The sequence below is a fragment of the Sorex fumeus genome, unplaced genomic scaffold (genome assembly GCF_029834395.1).
Source record: "Sorex fumeus unplaced genomic scaffold, SorFum_2.1 ptg000100l, whole genome shotgun sequence".
Lineage (NCBI taxonomy): Eukaryota > Metazoa > Chordata > Mammalia > Eulipotyphla > Soricidae > Sorex > Sorex fumeus.
Genome location: NW_026606157.1, coordinates 4,014,201 through 4,035,753, shown reverse-complemented (window position 1 = coordinate 4,035,753; position 21,553 = coordinate 4,014,201). Strand labels below are relative to the sequence as shown.

Genomic DNA, 21,553 nt, shown 5'->3' with positions numbered 1-21,553 from the left:
TATAAATTAGTAAATTTATATTTTACTATTCTATCTTCATATTAGTTTTATTTGTGATTTACCCACTCCTATCAAAATACCCACTACAACATTAGATTATCTGAGTTACATATTTACTTTTATCAATGAGATTAATACTCATGTGACTTTCTGTAACTGATGTGAACCTTTTATTTCATATTGAAGTTCTTCTTAATGGGTGTGGTTTTGTGTGTGTGTTTGTATGGTTGTTCTATTGTTTTTTCATCTTTAGCTTTAGCATGTCATGATAAATAAAATGTGTAATTATAAGAAACCTAGAATTCTCATTTTCCCCCCTATCCTTTCCATTCCTTTTGTGCCCATTTGATTTTAAGTGTGTGCGATCTCCCAGCTTTGTAATATTTTCATATTTTATACATTTTTCTAAATAAGGATCTAATGTAAGATTCATCTTCTTACAAATATACCTTTTAATAGTAAACCCAGTACTCTTACTTATTTTGTGTTTTTTTTATACTCACAATGTGAGCCCACCATTTTTAATTTTTTTAGTAGGATAATGACAGACTGAACCTAGGAAGAATCACAATTGAAGAATTTAGAGCTATTTATCGAACTGTTGCACACAGAGAAGAATTATTAGAGATATTCAATGCATATTCTGAAGACCGGAAATTTATTTATAAAAAGAATATGATAAACTTTTTGACAAAAGAGCAGTACATACTTGACGTGAATGACTCAGTTGTTTATGATATCTTTGAAAAATATGAGCCAATTGAAGAAGGTATGCTTGAAGTTCAAAGTTTTATTACTCAATATTTATATATGAAATTTTATGATTTGCAGTTATCAGTTTCAAGTTTCTGGATGGGTGAATTTTCTTGTATATAATCATTTACTTGATACTGTTATTTGTGTAGTACAAACTGCTTATATATTCCTGTCAGAAAGCTATATTTTATATCTGTGACATTTCCTCTTATGTTGTTGTGTAGCAACTTTCTTTTAACTGCTTCCATGTTATCTTTTAAGTACTCAGAGATGAATTTAGGAGTAGAAAGCCATAAAAAAGTATTCTGATACATGTACATGGTAGTGTATTAATATTCATCAACAATACAAAAGCATGAGTCAATCTTTTATGTTTCTGCATATTATTGAAAATAAATGAATAAATTAATCGAAAACCATTGAAGGAAAGAGAAAATTTTAAAAATATTTCTTGTCATTGTGTAATAGTCTGTAGCATTTTGAAAATATTATGTAGCTATTTCTTTCATTTTTAACTCCTATAATCTGCTTAAATTAGCTATTAAGGCTAATAGCTTGTATTAACTTGTTGTATAATTTTTAAATCTTTATTTCTATCATTTTTTTGGTGAAACTACTTATAGTACTACTATAGTTTTCTTCTTTAACTGCTATGGGAAGTACTTCCAGTACTGAATTGAACAGAAGTGGTGAGAGTGGGTAATCTTGTTTTCTGTCATACCTTAAAGGGGAAGGCTTTTATTTTTTCCCCATTGAAAATAATGGTTGCTGTGGACTTGTGGTAGATAGCTTTGACTATATTGAAGAAAGTTCTTTTTTTTTTTTTTGGTGTTTTGGGTCACACCTGGTGATGCACAGGGGTTATCCCTGGCTTTGCACTCAGGAATTACTGCTGGTGGGGCTGAGGGGACCATATGGCATCCTGGGAATCTAATCCGGGTCGGCCACATGCAAGGAAAATGCCTTACCCACTGGACTATATTGCTCTGGCCCTGAAGAAGAAAGTTCTTTTAACTCCCATTTTTTTTCGTAGGAGTACTTCTATTTTTTTCAGCCACTGATTAGCTGATTGAATTGGGTATGAACTCCACCTTAATTTTTTTATTTTTATATTAATTTATTGAATCACTGTGGGAAAAGTTACTAAGCTTTCAGGCTTGTCTCGGTCATACAATGATCAAACACCTTTCCTTTCACCAGTACTCATTTTTCACCACCAAGAACCCCAGTATACCCCCCTCCCACCCCTCCGAGTGCCTGTGAGGCAGATGATTTCTACTTACTTCTTCTCTACATTGATTACGTTCATTATTTGGACAAAAGATGCACCATAATTGTTTAGAATTTCCCCCCAAAAATCAGAATTGCTAAAAAGGCATTGTGAAATATTTTGTTTTCTATAGCTGGTTATGAGAATCATATAATGTCACGTGGCCACGATTTTGGATTTCTGCCAAGAGCCAGATAATTACGAGATTGGTTTCTGTGTGTCTGGTGTTATGGCCGTGCCAGAGAGCCACTTGTGGGGGGTAACTGGTGACCTTGGTAGGGCGTGAAGGACGTGCTGGTACCACCCCCCTTCCCATGAGACTGCAGTTGCCCCATCACCGTCGGCTTGTACCTGGCTTTCCTATAAGCTCTGAGGTGGCGGCCACCTTGCTACCAGGGGGGAAAAAGGTGGAAGGGAGCAACACCCTTTCCCTCCTGGGGAGGCATGGCGCCGTAGTTTAACGTATGCTCCATTCACTTTTCTGCCACAAGCTGCCGGGTTCTGGATTAAGTCCTTTTGCCTCTGGAGCCATGGCTATGCTAGAGAGCCGCTTGTGGGGGGCAACTTGTGACCTCAGTAGGGTGTGAAGTACGAGCTGGTACCTCACCCCTTCCCATGAGACTGTAGTTGCCCCGTCACCGCCGGCTCATATCTGGTTTCCAATAAGCACTGAGCTGGCGGCCACCTTGTATGCAGTCCAGATGCATTTCTGCTAAAAGCCGCTGTGTTTCAAGGTTTGTTTCTGAGTATCCGGTATCATGGCTATTAATCAGCTTGATCAGGATCCAGAGAGGCCTTTTGTAGGTGGCGACTTGGGGTCTCGTTGGGATGGGGAGAAAGAGCTGGTTCCACCTCCATCTGGTGAGGCCCTGTGTGTCTCGTCATTGCAGGCCCAAACCTCACTGTCCAGTGGCCTCTGGAGGATGGCGGTCACCAGGCCGCTAGGGCGAACAGGCCAAGGCACGAAACCTATTCCCACCTGGAGTGGCCCAGTGCCAGTAACCTACTGCAGGAACAGAACGTATTTCTGCCAAAAGCCTTTGGGTTCCGAGATTCGTTTCTGAGACTCTGGCATCATGACCATTAAGCAGTTCAATCAGGAACCAGAGAGGCCATGCCTCCAATTATATAGCTGAGCCGGAGGTGGTTTGTGGGTGTGTCTCCCACATATCTAACTTTTGGTCATTTATTTTCTTGGTAAACTTTGCCCCAAGTTTTTGGAGTCTGGCCAATTTTGGGGTATCTGAAAGTCTGACGTTGCCATCAGGCTGCTGATGCACTCACCTCACAGGTACAGATTGACCTGCTGGTGGCACCATACCCCCTAACTCCCATTTTGTTGAGAGTTTTATCATGAATGGGTTCTGGATCTTGTTAAATGCTTTATCTGCATATGTTGATATGATCATATAGTTTTCATTTTTTCTTTTTATTGAGATGGTTTATCAAGTCAGTGCTCTTGTTTTATATAGCAGGATTGTGAATTGTTCTTTAAAGAAATTGTTAATTGATTTATTCTCTGGTCAGGCTTTTTAAACTCGTTAGTGTTGCAGACTGGAAACAACTAGTTTATGGAAAAGCGCTCTCTGTAGTACCTATCAATTGAATACTCCACAAGAAAAACGTTATTTGGACACTGTTAACTGTAGGTTGTAAGTTAAAAGAGGCACAGGAAAAAATAGGATCACTATTCTATTTTCAAGAGTGACATCTTGAAATTATGTTTGCATCTAACCAAAATACCCCTGTTCATCCATTTCATCTTTTGAATCTACCTCTGACTCAAATAATTTACTTAGATTTCTTTTACATGATTATTGATTTTCTTTTTTCCTTCTTTGGAGGGTGGTATGCTCGACATTGTCAACGCCTACTTCTGGCTTTGTGCTCTGGATTACTGTTGCTGGGCCTCAGTGGACCATATGGGGTTCTAGTAATTGAACCCAGGTTGGCCTGCTACACATCAAATGCCCTCCCTGCTGTACTGTCACTTTGGGCCCAATGTTTTTTGATTTTTATTGGTGAATTTGAATTATGACCCCTTAATCCCAAATGCTTCCACTGGTCTCAGTGTCATCCCAGATTGGGATATGGGCAGTTAGTACCAGATTTTAAAAGTCCATGGAGAGTATCGTGCTGAGTGAAATGAATCAGAAAGATAGGGACAGACATAGAATGATTGCACTTGTTTGTGGGATATGCAAAACATAATATGAAACTAATATCCAGGGACAGTAGAAAAAAGGGTCAGGAAGATAGGTCCATGGTTGGAAACTTGCCATAATTGGTGGAGGGGAGGCCAGCTAGGATAGGGCAGGGACCACTATGACCATGGTTGTTGAAAATGATCACTCTGGACAAGAACTGTATGCTGAAAGCAGGTAAAGAGACGAACTTGATATCCTTCCCATACATATCTTGCAAACATTTGCCCAATGAAAGAGAGATATTGAGCAAGTGAGACTGAGCAAGTGAGAGAGTGAGTGAGAGAGAGGGGGGAGAGAGGGGGAAGAAAGAGAAAGTTAGAGACAGAGACAGAGAGACTGAGAGGCTGAGTGCAAGGGTCACAGTAGGGAAGCTGGAGACATTGATGGTGGAAATGTATGTTCACTGGTGAAGGGAGGGTGTTGGAACACAGTATGACTGAAACCCAATCATGAAAAATTTAGCAACTGTGTATCTCACAGTGATTCAATAAAAGAGAAATAAATAAAATGATAAAGGTCCATGATATTAAGTCTTAACAATTCTGGGAATTGTTAAGGATGCTGTTTTGTGTCCTTAAAAATTCCTTTACTAAAGATATTTACTTATTTGAGGTTCAAAAAGCCTATAAAATTGAAAAAAAATCCGTTTTAATTTCATAGGTAGGGAAAAATAAATTTGTGCAATTACTTACTATTTTACTCTGTAATGCTCTTGTTCCATACACCATATTCTTAAATTTGTACAGCTTTGAAACACTGTACACCCATAAACTTTTTGTAAGCCAATAATGAAATTGCATATCAAATGTTGGATTTTACTTTTTGATGCCATAGGTATTTCTTTATGTCAATATATTTTCCTGATATATTGTTTTCATGAGTTAGTATTTCATTTTGAATTTTTATTTATATTGCTTTTACAAATAATGCTAGCTTGAAGGTATTCTTCTCTTCTATCTTGAATCTTTAATATAAATTCCCAGGAATATACAACTTGGTTTAGCTCAGGATAACGTTCTAAAATGAACCCTCAATTTTTGCGAAAAACTGAATTATCAACAACAAACTAAGTAGAAACTAACACTCCTAGAACTAATACATGAGATAATTGCTGTCATCCTGAAGATAGAAGTAAACTGACATGATCACTCTAGAAGACGCATTTAACTCAGGTTTTTTGTTTGTTTTTGTTTATTTGACCACACCTGGTTTTGCTCAGGGTTTGCTCCTGGCTCTGCACTCGGTTTTCTCCTGGTGGGGTTTGGGGAACCATTTTATGAACCCAGATCAGTTGCATGTGAGACTACCGTCTGTATTAGCTCTTTGATGCAAACTCAGAACTAGTGTTCTCTTGATTCCAGAACAAATGTTTCTTTAAAATACATACTTTTGGTACATATCAGCACATATCATACTGCATATAAAAGTCCAGAGATAATTTAATAAAGGTTATGGTGTGCAAGCCACCTAGATACTCCATTCTATGCATGCATCCAAAAGAAATAGATGTATTTGCACCCTAAAATATGTGCTGGTTGTTTCTAGAAGACTGTGTAAGAGTTTTAAACTACAAATTAAGTAGTCTAAATCCAAGAATTGATGTATAACATATTATATAGCAATAGAAATAAACTGTGTATATAAAACCATAAGAATAATTATTAGAAACAGTGTTGATCAAAATAAACCAGTCACTAAATATAGATGCGCATAAATTCAATAACATAAGGTCCCAAAATCAGAGGAAAACTCATGGATGTCTTTAGAAGTCACATCACCAAATACACTTCACTGAGGTGGAAGACTGTTAGCAGACAGCAGGTTTATGGTATACTGCGGTATCCTGTTTTTTGACTAAGTTGCTGGTTATGTCAATGTATAGCTTATGAAAAAGTGTTCATCTATGGTAAGTACTTTCCCCCTGAATATTTAAAACATTAAAAATCAGCAATCATATAGTCTATACTTCACTGTCAACACAGAAGAATTAAGCATTAAGATTTTGTTCCCAAAGAAATATTAGAAATAATATTAATTCCCAATTAATGCTTTAGAAATATGTTCTGCTACTGGATGTTTTAAAGTGAGATTTAATGTTCATAATATTAACAATATTTCTGCATCCTTTTTGCTTATATTATAGTTAAAAAAGAAAAGAAGATGTCATTGGAAGGTTTTGTAAGATACATGGCTTCATCTGAATGTCTGATATTCAATACTAAATGTGACAAAGTTTATCAAGATATGAATCATCCAATATCTGATTATTATATTTCCTCTTCACATAATACCTATTTAATATCTGACCAAATTATTGGACCAAGTGATCTTTGGGGATATGTGAGGTATTTATTTTGAACTTAAGTTTATTTTATTTTAAATCATTTGGTGGTTTTTCATCATGTATACCGTAGTAAATAGGTATTAACAACAAATGTTATAGAGTCTTGGAGGGAAATGGAGATTTGGTTTGTATGTATCTTGGAGATCCCATCCCTGGGTGACGATATGATTTGTTGTAAGTATTAATATCATATTCTTTCCTTCTCATTCTTTTTGATCACCTTCACTCTCTTGTTAGTGACCTTCCAAGTTTTCTTGGGTAATTGGAGTGTTTTACAGTAAGAGACAAAGAAGACTTTTCTTACCTTTTTCTATTTAATCATAACATCCCAGATCTCTTAAAACATGGTTAAAATTAATTCCCACACAGTGCTCTAAGTAAAATCAATTGATAACTGTAATAAATTATAAAGGTTTTCATTAATATATATAGATTTATGTTAAATGGCTTGCATAGATGAAAAGCAGTCTGCTGCAGCCCTAATTTTGAACTGCCCAATGTAGCAAACTTCTAAGACAAGGCTTTTGTTCATTCAGCCGGTTAAGGATACATCAGTGAGCAGGACTTTCAAAGTTTCTGAGCTCATCTGTTCTTGGGAATAGATAAAATGGAGGTAAATAAATTGCTATTCCCAGGCACTGCTGAGTTACTGAGAAGGTGAAATAGTAGAATGTTCTAGAAGGCACCTAACTGTGAGGTGGATGGTTTTGCTTAAAGGATCAGTAGGGATTCGTCAAGAGATGACACAGTTGTAGTCCTAAGTGATAATTAGTAAGTGCCAGCTAGATAGGAAAGGATGTAGGTCATGCCAGGAAGAAGAAATAATAAGTGCATAGCATGTGCAAATAAGATCAGGGCAGCAAGTGTTACTTGAAGCAAGAGGAGAACGGGCAGAAATGAGTTAAGCAGGTCTGCAGCATCAGTTCATGAGTGCTTTGGGGACTGTGGCAAGTAGGGTGGGTTTGATTCCAGTTGCACTGGAAGCCATTGACGATATCTTCCTTAGTCTAATGTCATAAATTGGTTTACATTTTACCATGGAGGGAAGACTAATACTGCCAAGAGTGTGAAGGTGGAAGATAATATAGGTAGGTGTTCTAGTAGCTAGGATGGGGAGTTTATGAGGCAGTAGTTGCAATAAATGGCTAAATATGAAATATTCTAAGGAGGCAAAGACAATGAGGTGCTTGGAAGAGAAGTATAAAGAAAAGAATCTATTCAGAGTATGGGTCTAAAGTAATGTATGCTGCATAGGATGGTATTGTTGACAGAGAAGGCAAATCCGGAGAAGAGGAAGCCTGTTGTAAGATATGAAACAAATGCAAGATTTTCTTGGTTTCCACTTTCAGTTTGAAATAGCAACTAGCTATCTTAGGACACTTTCAGATACTTACATGTGTCTAATTGATTGCATGTATCTAGTATTTAGGAGAAACATTCAGACCTGAAAATAATACTGGAAATTATCAGAATATAGTTGATATTTACAACCATGAGAATGAATATTAAAGTTATAGAAAGGCATCATTAATCCTATAACAAAAATATAAATATTAATTAAATTTCAAAATATTACCCATAAACTCAGAAATACATTCACTTAGAATTAAGTATAGCCCAATTCATAACCATACTTATACAAAAATTTTTGTTTGTACTTTAATTTTAAATTTTAAGAGGGTAAATGCCAAAAATTGCTTTTGCATTTCTAGGAAACATTCTACCCAATTAAAAATTAAATATGTTTATTTGTATTTCTCAGTTTTTTGACCCATTTGTGGAAGACAGAACCTTGAAAAGCAAGTGTCTCAAAGTTTTTCTAATCACAAGAAGTTACAGTATAATGTGATGTTTGTTTATAACATTTACGGTCTTGGTGCTGATCTTTCCTCTCATTTGCTAATTATGTGGGAGTGATAACCTCTTTATGTCTTCATTACCTCGTCATTAAAAGAGGAAAACCACTTTTAATGGCCATGTAGCCTTAAGTATTTTAATATATGAAACACACCTTCAACTTCATTATTTTAAATAGAACTATATATATTATTAAATAGAACTATATTTTTAATTAAAACTAAGCATGAACATGATGTGAAGTCAAAGAATACTAAAACTCAACTCTTCTAATTTGACTCTTCTGGAGACATTTTATCAGTATTTCAGTGTGACCTCCATGACTGTAAACTTTAGATGCTTTCTGCTGGATTAATTTGAAGCAGCAATTTCACCTTCCTGGAACACTCTTTCCTGCCCTTCTCCTTTCTAATACATTATATTAAATAAATGAATTTTCCTTTCTTCTTGTAGACCTTACCTCATCATCAAGGAAACACAAGACCCTTTCCCCCTTTTCCTCTGAATTCAGCATCTGGGTTTTAGTGTCATAATTGTTTTTCCCATTCTCACTTATATTCTTACCTGAGCAGTGCTTGAAGCATCACCCTACAAAGCTGACAAAATCCAAATTCTTTGATCCCAAAGAAGTACCAGAGATCTGGAAGGTCTGTTCTCTCATCTGTCCTGTGTGTTGTGACTTCTGTGGGGAAGAGCAGCTGATTTGTTAACAATTTAGAGTAGTTTTTTTCCCAAATTAATGCTGATAGCTCGGTTGTAGGGACTGGCCCCATCCATGTATAGAATGTTTAATAGCATCCCTGCTTCTGCCTGCTTGATGTCAGTTGCTGATTTCTTCTCCATCCCCAGTTTTGACAAACAAAAAGTCTCCAGCCATTGCCAAATATGTCTCCAGGGAGGCAAAATTCCCAGACCAAAGCACTGCTCTTTGCACAGTGGGCAAGTTTCACATACTTCTTGGGAAAGTATTGTTAGTTACATTTTCAATGGGAAAGTCACACCACACATGACCAGGGCCTCAGAGCCTCAATACATGTGGTGTCAGTTCTAAGACTGGTGCTTTCTGTCAGCTCTTTGCTTCCATTTCTATTTTGATATTGCAGTTTTGGGATCTCTTCTGGCTGCCTTTGATTACTCTTCTAACATTCTTTAGCATTGATCTTTCTAATACACAAATATTTACTGAGAGTGACTTGTAAATGAGCCATTACCAGGAAACTTAAATTTCAGTTCCTGCTTTTGATGAATTTAGAACTTAAAAGAATAGGTGGAAATGACAAGATTCAAGTCCAGAGTGTGGCATACTGTCTAGGTGAGGGTGCTGGCACTGGGATTGCTCCTGTTAGCTCCAAGGTCAGCCGTTCTCAGAGAAAACATTTGTTTAGGCCAACATAATAACTTGTCTTTATCATGGAGTCCTTTGTAGATTTTATTCTTCTACCAAAGATAGTATCTGCAATCTTTTGAGGTTAAGGAATACATTTGTGAATGAGCTGAGATTGACGCTGTCTTTTGTTTAAATGATGCTAGTGCCCTTGTGAAAGGATGCCGCTGTCTGGAGATCGACTGCTGGGATGGATCACAGAATGAACCCGTTGTGTACCATGGTTATACTCTCACCAGCAAGATTCTGTTTAAAACGGTTATCCAGTCGATCCAGAAATACGCGTTCGTAGTATGTGCATATCTTTGTGGTTATCGTTGTGTGACTTCATGATTTATTTGTTTCTGTACCCAATATTGACCTTAATTTATATCCATGGTATTTCACATCGTGGATGTGATTCCTCCATTTGTAGACAGTGAAATCCATGTAGTTAACACTTGTAATATATTCTATATTTAACATGCTTGAAATGGTAAGTGGTTTTTAACCACCAGTACAGGAACTAAATGTACTAGTTATTGAAATTTCAAATAAGTTATTGACAATTAATACATGTACACCTGGAATTTTAGTGGAGCCATTATACACATTGATATATAATACCCATATTCGAATTATAAATTATAATATAAATACTAAATTACATAAGTCAGGATATATAGTCTTACAAATAATGTTTTTATTGTTGCCATTGTAGTTTGTTAAATATTTCTATTTTCATCAGTGTAAAAAAATTTGAAAAAATCACTCATTTGGGATTTATATGTACACATATGTATTTGGGATATATATGTACATATGCATATATTATGCATATATAATGCATAGTATTCATATTTTAATAGATAAAGGTTTATTTGTTAGTAGAAAGTGAATGCTATTTTTTGTTTAACTATATGTCACTATCATGATCACAATCATCCTGTTGTTCGTCGATTGCCTCGAGCAGGCACCAGTAAAAATCTCCTAGCCCTGAGATTTTAAAAGAGCCATAATCAATGCTCTTTCAGGGTTAGGAGAACGAGACCCATCATTGTTACTGGTATTTGGCATATTGAGTATGACACGGGAAGTTTGACAGACTCTGCCATGCGGGCAGGATACTTTCGGTAGCCTGCCAGGTTCTCCAAAGTAAGAACAAGATAGTAAGGCGTGGGGGCAGGAGACTCTGCACTGTTCTCTTCCAGGAGCTGGGTTTTATAGTCTCTGGGTCTTGGCCATTGATGGGACCAACCTGGCGCCAGTGGCAGCTGGTAGGTGTGATACCTACCTACTGGAAGATGGGGAATCTGGCTGGAGAAGGACCAGTCCAGATTGGAGCAGGCTTGGAGATCTCAGCCCTGGGACCCGCATGCCTGGGTTCATCTGCTGGTTCTTTCATGCATGAAGCTTGTCCGGACATGTGAAGAGTGGTCTCAGCATGGCTGTGGCCGGTTCTGGAGGTCTTCAGCTGTCGGGGCACTGCTTGGGGTGGGGGAGGGAAACTCAACCCGCCCCCCTCCAAGGGGTCCCAGTGAGGACAGCCAGGTGCAGGGGCAGGAGACTCTTTATATGTATATAATGTATATTTTACTTAATACCCATCTTCCAGAATTGCCGCACCATATTTGATAGGGTTCAAATATGGTTTGAACCATGGGAACATCTACAAGGGCAAATAGAGACCGCCCCAAAAGCCTCTATCCCTCTCAGAGAGCCTGGCAAGCTACCGAGAGTATTCCACCCGCACGGCAGAGCCTGGGAAGCTATCCGGTGTGTATTCAATATGCCAAAATCAGAAATTAGAATGGGTCTCATTCCCCTGACCCGGAAGGCGTCACCAATATGGCAGTGTTAAGAAGGATGAGGAAGGAGAGACTGATAAAATCTCAAGGCCGAACTAGGCTGCCTAAACGAAGGAAGTAAAAAATGATTGTCTGTACTTTCAATGCACGTACATTAGTATCGGATGCATCCATTGAGGACCTGATAGTACAAGCGCAAAAGATCAAGTACAACATCATTGGTCTGACAGAGACAAGAAGGCATCAATCACATCACGCCGTTTTCGACACTGGAGAAGAATTGTTCCTCGGAACATGCGATAAAAGAGGTGTCGGAGCCATCGGTGTCCTTGTCAAAATGAACTTGGCCATGAGCATTGAATCATTCGAATGCCTAACAACCCGAATCACACGTTTACACTTGAATAGATGTGGCTCACTGCTGGCAGTTTCTATCTTCGTTGCCTACGCACCAACATCTCATTATGATGAAGGAGAAATTAAGAAGTTCTACATGGAGCTGGAGAAGTTCTATAAAGAAGACCACACCTTCTACAAGATCATTGTGGGTGGTTTTAATGCCAAGATAGGACCAAGAAGATCAGATGAAGAACTCCACATCGGGACCCATGGCCTAGAATGGAATGAATAGGGTGAGAGACTGTCTGAGTTAATCATGTCGACCAAGACCATCCATGGTAACTCACAGTTCCAGAAGGCCGAATCTAAACATTGGACATGGGAGTCTCCCAGTGGAAGGTTCCACAATGAAATAGACGACATCATATTCAATCCACGTTTTGCCTGACAGATGTTGCTGTTGTCCCAAAATTCCAAACGAGATCAGATCACCGTCTTCTTCATGCAAAATTCTACTTCACAGAATGGGGAGAAAGGACTGCAAAGTTTAAGAAGAGAACTCCCAGAACAACCGCCACCTGGGAGCTCTTTGGCACTATTGCTGCAACATGAGAAGATGCTATTGTTGACAACATTGACAAGGAATATGATCGATCGACTGGTTCAGCACCTCCATGATTGAGTGAGAAACGCCAAAAGAGAGATAGCCACAAAAAAATGCCTGTCTTGAAAAACTCTTGAGCTTATTTGCCAACGTGGTTTGGCCATCCCTCAGGCAACCGCAAGTGAACATCCGAGCTTGCAAAGCAGTGCAGAGATGCGATCAAGGAAGACCTCAAAGACAGAAGAGCAGAAGTGCTGGTAGATGTGACAGAAGCCGGGAAAAGTATTCGTAACGCCCACCTTTCCTTAGCCAACTACAAGACCAAGAAGACTGCCCTCTGATGTCCTGATGGATCTATCACATCTTCCAGAAGGGCAATGGAGAAGATTATCCATGACTTCTACTCAGATCTCTTCGATAGCTTTGTCCACCTGCTGACATACCAGGTATGCTGACATACCTGACATTCCGCAGGATGGATATGTCATTCCCAATGTTCTCCCTTCCGAAATCTGACACGCCATTTCCTTGATAAAGAAATGAACAGCACTCGGCCCAGACAAGGTCAGACCTGAACACCTGAAGAACCTACCGTCAGTACTCATCAATACGCTGGCTTGGCTCTTCACACACTACCTGTCTGAATGCAAGGTTCTGTCACAATGAACAAACAGCAGGACTGTTATACTGTACAAGAAGGGAAACACTGGCAACTATCGCCCAATCTGCCTATTGTCTGTCATCTACAAGCTGTTTACTCGAGTCATCCTGAACAGGGTTGGCAGAACCCTAGATGAAGGACAACCATGTGAGCAAGCCAGGTTCCGGAAAGGATTCAGCACCATCAACCATATCCACACGATAACCAAGCTCACTGAGGTTTCTTGGGAGTTCAAGATGCCGCTCTGTCTAATGTTCATTGATTTAAAGAAGGCCTTTGATTCTGTTGAGACGGAAGCGGTCATAGAAGCCCTAGCAAATCAGGGCATTCAAACACAATACATCAGGATCCTCCGTGAGCTGTATTACGGATTCACTACCAGGATCTCACCATTCTACAAAGAAGTGATCATCAATGTCAAGAGAGGGGTTTGGCAGGTGATACCATTTCACTGAAACTCTTAAGTGCCACCCTCGAGAACATTATGCAATGACTGGAATGGAAAGCAATGGGAGTGAAGATAGAACTATACCACCTCCGTTTTGCTGATGACATTGTTCTAACAACACCAAACATTAGCCAAGCATCACAAATGCTGGCTGACTTCAACCATGAGTGTGGAAGGGTCGGACTGCAGCTGAATCTCACGAAGACAATGTTTATGAGAAACAGCCTCGTTCCTGACACTCCATTCGCTCTCAATGGAATGAACATCTCAGAATGCAACATTTATGTGTACCTAGGTCGAGACGTCAGCATCATGAATGACTTGGCACCTGAGTTGCACAGGAGGAAGAGAGCGGCTTGGAATGCCTTCAAGAGCGTCAAAAAAATAGCTAAGAGGACAAAGAACCTCCGGCTCTGGGCTCATCTCTTTGATTCCACTGTTCTTCCTGCATTAACATACGCCTCAGAGACCTGGGCTCTATGCAAACAGGATGAGAACGCTATTCGGGTCTTCCAAAGAGGAATCGAAAAAGCTATGCTTGGAGTATCACGTTTCACTCAAATGAGAGAAAGAATCAGGAGTTCCAACCTCCGTCGAGGATCAAGAATAAGGATACTGTCTCGTTTGCCAAGGTGTCAAAAATCAGATGGGCTGGACACGTAACGAGATTTGGAGAAGACCACTGAACTAGAGCCATTACCAACTGGAGTCCATGAGACGTCAAAAGCACGCGTGGCTGCCCACCTACCAGATGGTCAGACTACTTCTTCGAGATCCTGAATGATTGCTTTGAGGCTCTTCGTGTTCCTAGAACGAACAGACACCATTGGGCTACACTAGCATGCGACAGGGACAAATGGAGACGTTACTGGCGCCCGCTCGAGCAACTTGATGATTAGCAGGAAGTCAAGTGATCACGTGATCAAGTTACATACAATGTTTATACTGTCTCACAGCTTAAATTATTATACTATTACACCTAAAAATCTTTTAGAGATACTATTTCATATTGTAGTAAATATGTTACCAGGTATTTAAAATCATTTTTTAAGTGTAGTATATTTGATTCCTTCTTAAGTACTTCCACTGTAGTATTTGTAATGATTGAAGTGATGAAAAAAGTCTCACTGAACACTTAATGTGTATCAAATATATTAAAATTTGATTAAAATTACAAATTTGATAGACCTTATGCTCCTCTACAATACATAAACATACTTAATATGTTTTACATATCTATAAACATTTAAACCATTAATTTAAATCAACTTCTCTATTTATATTAACAACATAATATAAAACATTCACAAGGTATAAAATACAATCATTTATATAGGTCATTGATTCTTTTAACGTCTGATTTTCTAATATTTCTAAGTTTATATCCCTACTTGAAAGTACTTCATTGGACTCTGCATCAATATAGTAAGTACCTAATTGATATTTGCACTTCCTGATTTATTAGTCATGTTTAACTGAAATGTTTCATATTGAGCTCTGGGAATAGTTTTTCTCTTTGATTAACTCTTTCCTTCGTCTTTCCCGTTTCCATTTAAGGATATACTCAAGCATAAGTCGTTATTCTCAAGTCTAACCCTCCTCTCCTTTCTCTTCAACCCTTTTTAATGAGCTCTTCAGCACCTTCTCTTGACTCTGCATAAAACTTTGATTAATCATCACAAGGATATAAATCATTGTCACTGTCTTCTCGTTGTTCATTGATTTGCTTGAGCGGGCCCAGTAACACTTTGAGACTTGTTACTGTGTGTGGCATATCAAATATATCATGGGTAGCTTGCGAGGCTTTGCCGTTCAGGCGAGATATTCTTGGTAGCTTGCCAGTCTCTCCGAGAGGGGTGGAGGAATCAAACCCAGATCGACTGTGTGCAAGGCAAACGTCCTACCCGCTGTGCTATCGCTCCAGTCCAAGAATATAAATACTTGTAAATATATTTGGGCTGGAGCTATAGCACAGTGGGTAGGATGTTTGCCTTGCAAACGGCCAACATGGCCCACCCGAGTTTGATTCCTCTGCCCCTCTCAGAAAGCCCAGCAAGCTACCGAGAGTATCTCCCCTGCACGACAAAACTTGGCAAGCTCCCCGTGGCATATTTAATATGCCAAACACAGTAACAATGGTCACAGTGGAACCATTACTGGGTCCGCTTGAGCAAATCTATGAACAACGGGAGGACAGTGACAGTGACAGTAAAAATATTTGATGATGTATGGTAACATTGATCATATATAAATATATAAAATCACTGTTCACAAGGATCACGACCATCCTGCTGTTTGTTGATTGCCTCAAGCAGGCCCCAGTAACGTCTCCTTTGTCCTAGCCCTGAGATTTTTTAAAAATGCCATATTCAAGGCTCCTTCAGGGTTAGGAGAATGAGACCCATAATTGTTACTGGTATTTGGCATATTGGGTACGTCACGGGGAGTTTGCCAGACTCTGCCATGTGGGCAGGTTACATTTGGTAGCCTGCCAGTTTGTCCAAAGTAGGAATGAGATAATAAGATGTTGTGCGGCTGCATTCGCGCTGTTCTCTTCCGGGAGCTGGGTTTTATAGTCTCTGAGTCTTGGCCGTTGATGGGATTACATGGCGCCAGGGAACCAGTTGGTGGGTGTGACCCCCGCCTACTGGGATTTGGAGAATCTGGGTGGAGGATGCTCAGCCCCGATCCGAGCAGGCTTGGAGATCTCAGCCCCAGGACCCACATGCCTTTGTTTCTCTGCCGGTACCTTCATGTGTGTGGAGAGTGGTCTCAGCATGGTGGTGGCTGGTTCTGGAGGTCTTCGGCTGCCAGAGCCCTGGTCGGGGCGGGGAGGTAAACTCAACCCCTCTCCCCTCCAAGGGGCCCCAGCGAGGACAGCCAGGCGCGGGGGCAGGAGACTCTGCGCTGTTCTCTTCCGGGAGCTGGGTTTTCTAATCTCTCAGTCTTGGCCGTTGATGGGATTACACGGCGCCAGTAATCACTGTTACATTCTAGAAATATAATGTTGTCAGTTATATTTCACTAAAATTTAGCAAAATGTAGATTTTTTTCTTTGACAACTCTATGACTTTTATCTTGCTAATAACTCTCTGTAACAGTATCTGTACCAGCTCTTTCTCCTTAACAGAGCTGTAGCATGTGTATATACAAATGTGCAATAACTTAAGCAAATTGAATGCTTCAGCTGTTCCCCATGCTCCAAGTAATAATTAGAAAATAGTAGTAATTTCCCTTTTTATATTTTCCTTATTTTGTCAAACTAAGTTTAATAACACTTATTTTGCAAAATATCTGAAGAGTAGATGTTAGTTTTAAGGTAGTTTAAGTGCTTCTGTTAATTACATTAACACTATTGAGGTATTCAGATGCATAACTTACATCACGGTTCATTTTATAGTCATCGGATTACCCAGTAGTGCTCTCTTTAGAAAATCACTGCTCTCCGCGTCAACAAGAAGTTATGGCACGTAACTTGCTATCTACTTTTGGAGAAGCCTTACTTTCTGACGTACTTGAGGATTTTCCAGACAGACTACCTTCACCAGAGGTAAACTTTTGTCTGGAAGACCAGTTAAGAGAAATAGAAATAGCTTTGCCATTTTTATACGGGCCCATGAAATTATGTTTGACATTAAAAGAAAACTGTAATTATGATTATTCTTAAAATCATATCCTTGCAATGTATTAGTGGCTGTATTCTGATAAAAAATGTTTAGATGTAAGTGTAAAGCTTTATATTTTTAATGTGAATTAATTTCAAGTTAGCAAAAGGCTAAAGAATTCAAGCCCCGTATCCCAACGTCTAGATGGCAGGCTCCCATTTTGATCTGCGCCTTTCAACTTCCCCGTGTCTACTATTCTCTTAAATTGAATATACTTCAGTATTTGGTTTGATAACATGCCAACCCTACCTTCAGTGTTATGGTATTTTAATATTGTTTTGCCGTATTGTATTACAGTATTCTGTAGAGTATTTTGTATATTGTATTCCAGTATTTCAAGTTCATTACTTGATTCTTTTGTTAGTCCTTGTCCCATCCAAGTTTCCATTTCTTATCTCCTGGCAACCTACCTAATTAAGCCTCTTCAACCCATGCCTCTTCAGTGGTGCTGGTCCTCAAAGACTTTGCCTGAGTGTTAGCAGATCTCTTTCGGTGTCTGACTAGCACTCTCTGCAGCACTCCATGCTGTGAACCCTTCCTCTTCTCCTTCAAATCCTTTCTTCTGTGACACCACATCCTTTTGGCTTTAATATTTTCTTTCTGCTCACCCTTCTGGCCCAAATTTTATTAGGTGATAAATGATCCTCCCTTTTTTTGCACTGCATTATTACAGTAGTTTAGTTTTGCCATCTGATCATTTCAGAAGATATACCAGCATGTTTTGATACTCAATATTTTCCTATGCCTTTATTTTCTTTATTCAAATGGGAGAAACATTTAAAGATCAAACTGTTAGGGGGCCAGAGCAATAGCATAGCGGGTAGGGTGTTTGCCTTGCATGCGGCTGACCTGGGTTTGATCCTCGGCATCCCATATGGTCCCCCAAGCACCGCCAGGATTAATTCCTGAGTTCAGAGCCAGGAATAACTCCTGAGCATTGCTGGGTGTGACCCAAAAAGAAAAAAAAAGATCAAACTGTTAGGACCAAATGACAAGAAATCTAGCACTCATGCTAAGACATGAGGTGGACAAAATAGACCAAAAAATGGAAAACGACCTACCTGCAGCAACTCACTTTGCTGAGTTATGACAGTAAATAGATATTTAAAACTTTGGGGCTGGAGAGATGATGATAGGCAGTTACCTTGCATGCAGATGATCCTGGTTCTATCATCACATGTAGCCTCTTGAACCCCACCAGCTATGAGACCCGAGCACAGAACTAGTTGGACCTCCTACCCACCACCTCAGGCCACACACAAAAAAAACCAGTGCATTGTCAGGAAAATTTCGTTAAATATTTTAGCTAAGAATAACTATCTAAATCAGAAATTAGTTATTTTTCTCTTTCTAGATAAATAATTTCTCCAAATCTATAATTTTGTATTCAGGTATATTGATATCACTGAAATTCTTGATTTGTAGGAAATGAGTTATAATAAATAAATGAGAAATTAGTCATTTTATCATATTGCAGTCAGTCTTTTTTAAATTTGAAGTTTTTGACTTTTGGACCACATCCAGCAGTACTTAGGAGTGAACCCTGGCAGTGCTCAGGAGACTGTTTATATTTTGCCAGCCATCAAACCTGGGGTCAACTGCATGCAAGGCAAGTGCCTTACCTCCTGTACTATCTTTCCAGTCTTCCTAGCATAGAAGAGAATTTCCCAGAGACTTAGAAAAGAGACGAAGCTTCTGGCTCATAGCCCAAGCACCTTCAATTTAAAGTTGAACCCTGGACACAGTTTCTTTTTCTTTCTCCTTTTTCATCCTTTATTTAAGCATCCTTTATTTGTGGCTTACAAAGTTCTTCCTTTGTTACTGGCATTCAATGCTCCCACACCAGTCCCACCACCAAAGTGACCTTCCCTTTGTCCCATTGTCCCCAGGTTTTCATTCACCACCCAAGCCCGAGCTCTTAGCAAGCACACAATTAATCTCACCCATGGGTTTATTAAAGTCATTTTTATTAAAGTCATTCTCGGAGAGTTTATCAAGTGGTTGCTAGTTGAACCTTCTGTGTTATTGTTTTTGTTTTTGAGTTTAGATGGCTTCTGTGCTATTTTCCCTTCTAATTTGATGTGTTCCTACTGATCTGTCAGTGTTGTGGAATTTATGTGGCTGCATGTTCCAGGGACTCCAGAATCTGTAGAACTAGGCCAGTGAGTTTCCATGGTGTGGTTGTAAAATGTGGATGTGGCTTGAAATGGGTTTCCTTAATGAACATCCACTTGAAAATGATGTAGGAATTAACTGAGTGGGTAAAGGCAACAGGAAGACTTTGGATTTAGAAAAAGTCATCCTGTGGGGTGGGGTTTGGGGGAAGTAAAGTGGGCTTGGATGACAACAGGAAGTGCTCAAGGCATACTCCTGGTTCTGTGTTCAGGTATTACTCCTGAGGCTGTGCAGGAACTGCATCTTTATTCATCTGGTGCTGGGGGTGTACCCAGAGTCATGCATCTGAAGCAGGCTCTTTAAGTCTGTACTATTTTTCTGTCCTAGAAATGGAAACATTTTCACTTCTGAAAAATTACCTGTACATTTCATATATTTCAATTTTTTTAAATAGTAATGATTAATATAGGAAAGAAAGAAATGAAATTACAATAAGTCCTAGTCATGATAGACTTATTTTGGGCTGAATTTTGGTCAGTACTGTAAATCTCTGTTTCCATTGGAGTGTTTATAAGGGTGTGGACAAAGATGGCACCTTTACATGTTGTAAAAACTCCTGAGGGTTAGCTGGGTTTTCAGTGACTGTTATAAAAGAACTTCCTGGAAGTAAATGTGGTTGTATCTCTTTCAAATTGCTTTTGTAGGCATTGAAATTTAAAATACTAGTTAAAAACAAGAAAGTAGGAACCTTAAAGGAAACCCATGACAGAAAAGGCTTTGATAAGCATGGACAGGTACAGGATTATGAAGAAGACGACTCTCCAGACCCCCAAACCTCATCTTCAGAAACAGTTAATGCTAAAAAAAGCAGTGACAACTTGAGAACAAGTTCATCTATATTATCAGTTTTCAAGAAAAAGAGGGTGAGATTGATGCTTTGTCAAAATCTGACAAGTAACTGAAAAATTGTCTAATTTTCGTATTGGTGGAGAACTTTTGGGAAAGGAAATGAAACCTTCATAAAATTTTGTTTTGAAAAAATTAGTTGGAAGGAAATTTTAAAGTTCACTATCTTTTCTCTTATGGTCGTTATTTAAAACTTTTTTCTTCCAGTCAACAAATGTACTTCTAATGTACTAAGCATTATGCACCTTAAAGGAGAAACAGCATCATACTTCTGCTGTAAAGGACACTGTGTGAGATAAGAAAATCACCCTATGATCTATAGTATTTTAAGTATTTCAATTGGCAAGACCAAAGAGGAACATCAGATTTCAAGTGATACAAAATAGTTCATCTGGTTTAAGTAAAATGTAAATTAATGAATTGGCTCACATAAATTGATCAGGATTTTGAATTTCAGGAATGTCCATATAATTGCTCATTGGCAAAAAGCTGTCACTGTCACTGTCCTCCCATTGTTCATCAATTTTGCTTGAGCGGGCCCAGTAACATCTCCATTGTGACACTAGTTACTGTGTTTGGCATATCGAATTCGCCAGAGTAGCTTGCCAGGCTTTGCCGTGGCAGCTTGCCGGGCTGTCTGAGGGGGCGGAGAAATCACACTTGGGTCAGCCGGATTGGTCGCGTGCAAGGCAAACGCCCTACCCACTGTGCTATCGCTCCAGCCTGGCGAAAAAACTACAGCACTTTCTTTCTTTCTCCAACTCTAGCTTCTGTTTTTCTTTATTGCTGCAAGAACTTTGTAGTGCCCCAGCTTTATCTACATACTTTTAGACTCAAAACAATCAAGTTGAAGGTTTATTGATTTTTCAGATGACCAAGCAAATTATATTTGTACATTGACTATGATCTAATTATGTTCGCATCTCTGAATCAATTATTGTTGGAATGCAAAGTTTTTATTAGCGAAGCCTGAACACATTATTTCTATTTAAACATATGGAGTGAACATAAACAAGCAATGTTTTCCCAAAACAAAACTTGGAAGTGGGCTAACAAGTATGTAGGAATATAAATGATGGGATATATACGTCTAAATGTAACAAAAATTATTAGCAGAATGAGAACTCATACTAGATATGTGCTTACTCATAGCTAAATTTTAAAATTTGTTATTTAAACTTTTATTAAGTTTCATTTAATTTTAATTTTT

The 21,553-nt window shown here is 38.8% G+C and overlaps 1 protein-coding gene across 1 annotated transcript in view; it reads left to right on the top strand.

The window, feature by feature from the left end:
• The window catches only part of PLCZ1 (phospholipase C zeta 1), a 49,996-nt gene that overhangs the window by 3,789 nt on the left and 24,654 nt on the right, over positions 1–21,553 (top strand). Inside the window, exons 2-6 of the mRNA XM_056134597.1 lie at positions 538–769; positions 6,377–6,578; positions 9,965–10,109; positions 17,058–17,207; positions 20,142–20,360. Of these exons, the coding sequence (XP_055990572.1) occupies positions 538–769; positions 6,377–6,578; positions 9,965–10,109; positions 17,058–17,207; positions 20,142–20,360 (948 nt within the window). The remainder of the gene's footprint in view (positions 1–537; positions 770–6,376; positions 6,579–9,964; positions 10,110–17,057; positions 17,208–20,141; positions 20,361–21,553) is intronic.